Raw genomic sequence first — 9751 nt, forward strand, 5'->3', positions numbered from 1 at the left:
GTTCACATGTTCAAATTCTTGAGAAAAGTTGTTGACTTTGCAGTTCATCCGTTCACATGTTCAAATTCTTAAGAAAAGTTGTTGACTTTGCAGGAACACGCACACATGCAGGCGCACCCCGACACACACAAAAACATACTCACCATTTGGGAGCAATGTTATATCATTAAGTTTTCTTTTCTCTTGAGTCTCTCATAATGTTTTCCTGCCCTGCCCCTACCCAATTCATGTACTACACTCAGTTTATCCACCCTCTTGGGGGACACAACTTCCTCCACCCCACAGTAGACGAGTACCAGTATTTGTTTTTCCTTTTTTTGTACAGAATTCAAAGGAATACTCTCGCATTTTTGGATTAGGTTTGTGGTTCATTATGGTCTACATTACTTCTGTATTGTTCTCTCTTGACCACACAGGAGAAACTTGAGGGTGTGTCTTCAACAGTAAGCACAGATTTGTGGGATTACTAGATGTGTTTTTGTGATGATGAATACTTTGGCCTACCAAAAGTAACTCCCATTCTGTTTCCCCAGGAGGCTGAGGTGAATTGTTGCCATGGCACCCTTCCTGCGCATCACCTTCAATGCATATGATATGGGTGACCTGCCTGCTCTTTCTGAACCCCCGATTTGTGCCATAAAGATGAAAGAGTCTGTCAGCACAGGTACTATGTACAATAAATCTCCTGAAGTGTGAACTACCATAATCAGATTTCTTTATATTTATTTAAACAGTTAGATAGAACATCAAATCTTAACCTCAGACCAGACAGTAGTATTATTAAAGGGTGACGTTGAGGGCCTGTTAGTTTCTTTTTGCAGAGCTCATCAGATTGTTTATTATTATTATTTATTCTTCACAAACTTAAACAATTCTTTTTCCACAGAACGAGGAAAAACACTGATTCAAAAGAAGCCCACTATGTATCCATCATGGAAATCTGCTTTCGACGCTCATATATATGAGGGTCGTGTTATTGAAATGGTTCTGATGCAGAGCGCTGAAGAGGCCTTGGCAAAGGCTACTGTTTATGTGACTGTGCTCGCAGAACGCTGTAAGGAGTCCAGGACCAGTGGTCGTATTGAATACTGGGTGGACTTGAACCCGTCAGGGAAAGTCCAAATTGCTGTACAGTATTTCCTGGAGGACTGTGATGCAAGTAGGTCATCTTCATTTGTCGCAGGGGTTTAGACACGCCAGCAAGAGGTTTAAAAATAAATAAAAAATCATCCGCTAATCATGAATCAAACTGAAACCTAGATGTGAAAAACATGGATCTCTGAAACGTGTAGGAACCTTCTTAACTTGTTTCACGTTTAGCCCCCTTTACTGAAAAAGAAAATCCACAAAGCTGCATTTGATGTGGATGTTTTTCTTCCCCTACAAAATATGCAGGGCTAGGAAAGAACGTTTTTGTCCATTTTCAAGTATGTACTGGATTGACATTTGCCGATTTCCATCATTTTTTGTCATTTTAATTGGGCTAAGAAGCTTCCACTGACCATGCCTACAGCTCACTTAACCTGCAGTAAAATCTAAAATCACTATCTAATCTACACTGATGTGAGTTTGAAGGGTTTTTAGTCCAAACATAATTCGAGGTCACGTTGGAAACTATGCCTCATTACCCACTGCCATGAGATGTTATGTAAAAAAAAAAAAAGATAATACAATAAATAATTTGCGCCATCTTTTTTTAAATTATTATTTAACTCCGTAAATATAAGCTCTAGTTTCTTGAAAAGCAACACTGAATATTGTTACTAGTTATGAAAATAGCATTCTTGCCCCTCTATTTCACTATTCCCCTTTTTCTCCCTCCCTCACTCTCTCCTATATTGCTCCCTTCTTGGCTCCTACTGCGGAAGCACTGTGCAAACACAAGCAGCTGTCACTCGAAGGCAAAGAGGAAGGAGATTATCTTTCTAAAACGTCATTCCACTTTTCAGTCTAATCAGTGGTCTCTGAAGGCACTCTTTTTCTGACAAAGTGCTTCCATTCACCCGCCCACTCTCCTTATCGCCATAGTTGCGGCCTGCATTGTTTACCTCTCTCACGCCTTACACCAACTTCTTCAAGGGACTTTTGACCCCAAGCTGTAGACTTGAATCGGCCACTTATTCACCGTTGTAATTTTTTATGTGTTGGTATTCCCTGGTCTCAAACCTTTTCCAACCTAGGTGTTTTGCATTGTATGTCTAGCACAGGGGTGGGCAATCATTTCACAAAGGGGCGCTGTGGGTCCTTGTTTTTGTTCTGTTCAAACAAGCACAGACAGATTAACTAGTGAGGTTTCTGATGAAACCACCAGCACCTGACTACAATCCACTGAATACACGGGTCAGATAGTGGATTGGTGAAAAGGTGTCCTAATGTTCAGTTGGACTAAAAATCTACCCACCCTAATCTAGAATATTACATTAAAAGTCATACATTTATGTCAAAGACAGGTTAAGAAACAAAGGTGTTTTCAACAACAATGAAAATATAACTATTTATTTGTTCATATATATTTATTGTTGTTTTTCTACAGCACAAAACAAAACATCTGTGAGAGTTTCTCCAGAGGATGGACTCGTAACCCTGACCAAGAGGAGGGGTGCTTTCAAACAGCCCAAGATTCACGTCATCAAGAATCATGAGTTTACTGCCACTTTTTTCCACCAGCCTACTTTTTGCTCTGTATGCAGAGAGTTTCTCTGGTGAGTGCATCCTTTGCCAAAACACTCAGCATATTTAAACACAAAAAGAATGATGGAAACGGCAATGATGCATTTTATTGTGACAAAATTGAATCAACTGTGAAATCCACCCGGACTGGTTGCATTCCAACCACTCTAAGTGAGAGCTCCATGAATGTGATATCTGAGGTCAACTTTTTCAGCAAATCTTATTTGTGTTCTTTTTCTTATTCATTGTATTATGTAGGTAAAGCTTCTTCTATTATTCTAAGATGTCAAAAACATCAGGGCTAGGTTGTCATTGGTCAAACATTGTAGATCCTGTTTCTAACTGTGTGTCACCAGTATACAAGTTAAAACAGTCTTGGTATGATGAGTCATTATGATCTCAAATATGCAGACTCACAGTCCACAACATTATGAACTGGTTATAAACTGCATTGATTTCTCATTGAGATAAAATCTAGCAGCTTGATCAACAACTGTCTGTAATTGTCAGAGGAGTATCAAATTAACATGTTCAATTATTTTCATAGGTTGGATTAGTTCAGAGCAACACTGTGTTATACTGAAAAAAATGTTAATCAATTAGTGATTTTCCAATGCTTTGTTTTCTTTCCACTCAGGGGTCTGAAAAGGCAAGGCTACAAGTGCAGGCGTGAGTTTTTACACTACCCCTTACTATTTGCCATACAGTTGATGCATGTATTTTTTAAAAATTCCCTTCACATTTTTTAAATATATTGCTCACATGTTTACCCACACAGAATGCAATGCCGCAATTCACAAGAAGTGCATCGAAAAGATCATTGGAAGGTGCACTGGAACTGCAGCAAACAGTCGTGACACAATGGTGAGGTTAACAGTATTTTACTGTACTTTTCCTACTGATATTGGTCATTGTGGCAGAAATTATTTTTATTTTAAAAAATACAATCAGGCAAGTCATTGTGGAATTTAAAATTTAAGACATTATGATCGCAATATAATATGCTAGGTACAGACTCTAATGCGCAATAAGGATTTTTTGGGGGGGTCATATGTGGGCTGGGCATTCTCAAGCTCCTTAGAGGGTCTTATTTATTATTTGTATATTTCTTTTTACGTCTGCACGCATGCATCCCTTCAAACCTTCATGAAAGTGTCTCACTCAAGTTGAACAAAGGCAAAAAATCGACTTCTTTGTAACATTCACTTGATCTAATTCACGGGTATGCATCCTTTGTGCATAGTTCAAGAAAGAGCGCTTTAAGATTGATATGCCGCATCGCTTCAAGTCCCATAACTACAGAAGCCCCACCTTCTGTGACCACTGTGGCAGTCTCCTCTGGGGTCTTTATAAACAGGGCCTCAAATGTGAAGGTGAGGCCAGCACAATACTCTATTTACAGTATTTTGAGATGAAATAATCTGTTGCATTTATGACATTTTGCTCCACAGTTCAACATCACTAATAAATCTTTTTTGTTGTTTTAATTTTTATCAGACTGTTGTATGAACGTTCATAGTTATTGTCAGAGAAAAGTGGCCAATCTTTGTGGAATCAACCAGAAGCTACTTGCTGAGGCTCTCTCCGAAGTCTCCCAGGTTTGTACCAAGCGAGATTTACCACATATTTTTTTATGTATGGAGTAAGCAACCATGAATTGAAATCTGATTACACCACATAGTATAATCATGACTACTAATGCATTCTATTTTATACCATATAGAGTATATCAATTCCATTAAATCGTTTTTGTACTATGCTTCACACATTGTATTATGTATTTCTTCTCAATTGACTGCACTAGTGTGGGAATTGAGCAGAAAAAGGATTTAGCAACTCGGTGGTTGTCGCACTAATAGAGCTTTTACATATTTGAGCTGATCAGTCAATTAGACTAATCTTGGAGGAAATGGGAATATAGTGGTGTGCTGTAAACCACTGTTAACTATACATGACAATTGTTTTATACATCCTAGAAATCCTTCAAGAAGCCTGACGACACCACTGCAGAGGAAATTGGGATCTACCAAGACATCAGAGCAGGATCGGCCCCTGGTGGTAAGATGTTGTCATACCAGTTTAAGACTACTAAAAAAATATATTTTTTACATTAGATTTGTTTTCAATTGTATTTTAGTTTTCTAGTTAGTTGTTTAAATACAGCATTTCTTAATTTTATGTTCACTCTGTTGCGCATTGTGTCTTAGCTGATAAAAATGGCAAAGTGAACGACAGCTCGAGTTCCATTGCATCCTCTGTTAAGCGGTCACACCTCACCCTCAACCACCTGATCTTCCATAAGGTTTTGGGCAAAGGCAGTTTTGGCAAAGTAAGTGGGTCTTTCACTTCATATCAATGTATTGACTAAAAAAGGACGGTTGATCTCACTTGGTTAGTACTTTGCCTCCTCAGGTCCTTCTGGCTGAGCTCAAGGGCCAAGGACAGTACTATGCAGTGAAGGTTCTCAAAAAGGATGTGGTTCTCATTGATGATGACATCGAGTGTACAATGGTGGAGAAACGAGTTCTTGCCCTTGCTTGGGAAAACCCCTTCCTCACACACCTTTACTCTACCTTCCAGTCTAAAGTGAGCATAAAATCGAAAATCGGCATCAATGTACTTATTTGTACCCCTTCAAACCAAGAAAATCAGTTTCGCTTTTCTATGCTGGAACTATGATTTATCTGCAACAATGAGCTAACAAGGTCACATTGTCTGCCCAGGAACATCTCTTTTTTGTGATGGAGTATCTCAATGGAGGCGACTTGATGTTCCACATCACGGACAAAGGCCGCTTTGATCTAGCCCGAGCCACGTATGTGCACTGGTGTACCAAATGGAAGAGATTATTTACTCATGTTGTCCAAGAACATTGTCCAATTGTATGATTGTATTGCATTCCAACCTTTAGATTCTATTCTGCTGAGATATTAGTAGGGCTGCAGTTCCTTCACTCAAAAGGAATAATCTACAGGTAACAGCGAGGAACTTAATAAATATGATAAATGTTTTACATATTTTACTGCATCGCCAAATTTTGAACATATACGTACTATATAGTCTTGATGTTAGATATTTGAAGATACAGTAGAATTATTTTTTTAATACCGCATAGGGATCTGAAACTGGATAACGTGATGCTGGACAAGGATGGGCACATCAAAATAGCAGACTTCGGCATGTGTAAGGAGAATGTCTTTGGAGATGTCCGGGCCTCAACGTTCTGTGGGACACCAGACTATATTGCACCAGAGGTATTTAATGTTATTGTGCCTGTAAATAACGGTTGGTCAAAAGTTCTGCAAAAACACAGCATTAATGTATTATTTTGGCGCTTTTCTCATCACTCGTGGCAGATTCTCTTGGGACACCAGTATACCTTCTCTGTAGACTGGTGGTCTTTTGGTGTGCTGCTGTATGAAATGCTCATTGGGCAGTCACCTTTCCAAGGGGATGATGAAGATGAGCTGTTCGAGTCCATCCGGTCAGACACCCCTCACTATCCTCGGTGGATAAGCAAGGAGGCCAAGAAATTGCTTGAGCTGGTGATGATACTGCTTCTTTCTAAATGTCTTTTGGTAGAAAGTTAGAAAGTGTTGTGATTTGGATTTTTGAGTTGGTACCACAAAAGGTCAAGGTATCAGGAAATCTGGTGAGACTTTAGCATGAGACTGAGAATACAAAGGACTTAAATTACTATTGTGTTTTACAAGTGCCTGTAATAGACCAACATGAATATTATTATAATGTAAAAGAGCCAAAATCAGAATCCCTTAACCTAGAACGTTCAAGCAGAGGTGCTAACTTATCCCCACTGTACTTCGCGACCAGATAAAATACTAAATTAACATATGATTTACTAATTTTTTGTAAGTCCCTCGCAATGTTAATGCAACACAACTCAATAAGTTATTTTGCCTTTTATTAAATGTTCTTCCCCCATAATTTTTGCAGTTATTTGAGCGAGATCCGACTCGTAGGCTTGGTGTTGTTGGGAACATCCGTGCAGAGCCCTTCTTCAAAAGTATCAACTGGCCGACTCTGGAGAAGAGACAAGAGGAGCCCCCTTTCAAGCCCAAAGTGGTAGGAACCTTTCAGATGGCCATAAATGTTTTGTGCTCTCCCCAGAATACGTGGAATACAATTGTCACCGGCATGTTTTGCACTTTGTCAATACGCTATTGTGTGGTAACCAAAGTTCTGCTGTCCACAGAAATCCCCAAGTGATTGCAGCAACTTTGACAGAGAGTTCTTGAGTGAAAAGCCTCGACTTTCTCATGGTGACAAGAACCTCCTCGAATCCATGGATCAGTCAGGATTTTCTGGATTTTCCTTTGTCAACCCTAAATTGGAACACCTGATAAGCAAATGAAAAGACCAAAATGGCCACCCCTTGGCCACAGTCACTGACTTTTTTCTGTCTGTTAAAAGCACTGGCCTATATGACTTCATCTTTCTAGTTGAATTTTACTGAATAGCTCAATAAGGGGAGAAGAAAACATTATCCATGTAATGAAGGGACTTACTTCAGATATCATTTTAAGTATAATCAAAACTGAAGGGGTATTTCTTATTGTTTGTGTCATTGTTTTGCCGGTGTAATCACTCCTGACTCAATCACTGTATGTTAAATAGGCCTTGGAAAAGAAAATATCATATACAGTTATTGTCTACATTATAGCACTACTCTGCTCGTATCTGATTGATTATAACTCCCTTGTGAATTAAACCAATTAAGTCAAATCCTGACTTCCTGCACTGACTAACGGAGATGTTTTAAAAGAGCCAAATATTGTAAATATGAAATGTCCTTAAAAAATGATTTAATTTATTCTTTGTCAGTTTTCAGCTGTGTTAAACCTGCACACGTAGACGGCATTAAACACAACCACTGGTAAAAATCAACGTTCGAAAGTTCGTATGATACTAACTGTTGTATTTGTATTAATGTCTTGTGTTTTGGGATGAGCATTATGAACTTTAAGTGGGCAAAGTGCTTCTTTTGAATTAAAAGTGTACATTTTTAAATTCTTTTACACGTGATTATAAATAAAATTTCCATTTATCTATCATTTTTTTCCTCATTTACTCAGCTAGACATGCTGGACTGGCTGTGACTCATATGCAGATCAATCGATCATCTGATTTGTTCTTGGTGGGACATGACAAAGTGCTCATTCTTAGAATCTCTAAATGAGTTGTTGTTGTTTTTGTCCTTGAAATATAATGGTACATTTAGATTTTTTTTAAATTCCCTCTAAAGTGGCCTTTGGAATAGTTTTGTACCCCAGGGAATTATATAGGGCAGACTTGTTCACTCTGCTGCCATCCTACGGTCAGGTGCTGTAACTGCACGCACTGGTTCAACGTCAAGTCGATGACAAGCGAGCAAGCAGACATTGCTGCAGTGACCCAATCTGCCCTTGACAACCTCCAACCATTTTAAGAGCATCAGGGTTTAAATCAAAACCAAATCCCAAGTGCAGTGGGCTCCCACACTTTCCAAACCGGGGAACATGATGTGTGATAATTTCTCCTACACAGATCAGGCAAAGACCCCATCAAGTTCTCCTTAACCCTTTATATTATTTGTACCCATTTAACACCTTGGCTGCCATTGACGGCGCTGGACGTCCAATACATTTTGACTGGGAGAGGCTGCAGTTGATGGATCGCTGAAACGAGCATTCACAGGCACTCATCGATGTTTAAACGAATTTGACGTCAGTCGTTATCAATGGTATTCAAATACGTATTGTGATTTACAGAAACTTCAACGTGTTATTGGGGGTTAAAACCACAGACCACAATTTTCAATTTAGTGTAATTATGTTTTATTATTAATAATTTATTAAAATTGTAAATGCATTTTTAAAACAACAACCACTTTACAGTCGCAATGGGTCTCATAACCAGTGTAGTTTTTATTCATTATGATTTTATTACTACGGCATAGTTTTTATTAACGTGTTCTAAATGTATTATTGAAATGTGGAAAAATACAAAGAATAGCAATGTCCAATTTCTAAGATATGCAATAATTGACAATGTAAGTCAAGTTGTTTTTTTTAATTACCCAAATAGTCACTTGCCCTTAAAAAGGATGAGTTCTTTTTTAAAAAATCTTCATCGTATACATTTTATTTTGTGTTATACTGGCAGTTCCGAACCTTACCCCTAATTGGAGTTTTCTCCAAAACACAAATGACATTGTTTCCTGCCGTTGGTGCAAGATCGAGTTGCTTTACTGCAGCTCGGATTTATTACAGTGTTGTGCTTCCAATAAATGCAGATATGTATTTTTCCCCTTTTGTTTGTAACCACCAGCCTTGCTCTTATGTCGTGTTTCAGTGTGAAAGAATTGTACGTCAACATAATGTGTATTTTACCAAGATAATACACATGTAAAGGAACGGCAAGTTCCAGACGAGGAACGCATGAACTTGAAATGTAGAATGCATGTTGTCGGTATACATATTTGCAGCAGTTTCCTCCGCACCCGTGTTCTTGCTTTCTTTCCCCTCCTCCCCCTCCTCCCAAGCCTCCCCCGACTTGAGATCTTTGTGCAGCACACAAGTGCAACATTTACCATTAAAATGCTGTTGGCTCGGTTCATTCCCAATCGATTGTCACGCGAAGCCTTGATGTTTCGCAACATTTGGCTAGTTGGTCCAATAGTGTTGGAAATAGAAACTGAGCAACTCGAGTATAAATGCGCTGGCCGAAACAATTAGGTTGCACGTTACGCAACGAAACGGAAAGCTTAGTCGCGACAGATGCTTTAGGAGTTATCGAAAGTGGGTCGATTATATGGGTAATTTATTACACCTCAACCATTACATTAGTAGGGATTCCGTTGGGGTTTAAACATACTATTGATTGATGGGAATACTTCTAAAATTGAGAAATAACACGAATTCTTAATCTTTTCTTTTGGAATTTTTTTTCTTTATGTGCGTCTTCCGAATGTTACCATGGATTGTGGTTGTGTCATTTTTTTTATTGTGTGTGAAGATGGAAGTCGGCGTGATGTAGCCGGGCTCAGAGGCACATCGTGGGCGCATGCGCCGTAGCCACTTGT

General features: G+C 38.8%; 1 protein-coding gene across 1 annotated transcript; it reads left to right on the plus strand.

Annotated features, from left to right (window-relative positions):
- The first annotated feature begins 533 nt into the window (after window positions 1-533).
- LOC144075647 (protein kinase C delta type-like) lies at window positions 534-7742 on the plus strand. Its single transcript, XM_077602936.1, has 16 exons — window positions 534-664; window positions 887-1159; window positions 2534-2702; window positions 3308-3339; window positions 3449-3534; window positions 3914-4043; window positions 4168-4268; window positions 4647-4728; window positions 4878-4999; window positions 5083-5256; window positions 5394-5485; window positions 5582-5644; window positions 5786-5924; window positions 6027-6215; window positions 6625-6753; window positions 6884-7742. The coding sequence occupies exons 1-16, from the start codon at window positions 556-558 to the stop codon at window positions 7040-7042; spliced, it is 2049 nt and encodes a 682-aa protein (XP_077459062.1). The 5' UTR covers window positions 534-555; the 3' UTR covers window positions 7043-7742.
- Window positions 7743-9751: the final 2009 nt, after the last annotated feature.

The sequence above is a fragment of the Stigmatopora argus genome, chromosome 6, assembly GCF_051989625.1.
Source record: "Stigmatopora argus isolate UIUO_Sarg chromosome 6, RoL_Sarg_1.0, whole genome shotgun sequence".
NCBI lineage: Eukaryota > Metazoa > Chordata > Actinopteri > Syngnathiformes > Syngnathidae > Stigmatopora > Stigmatopora argus.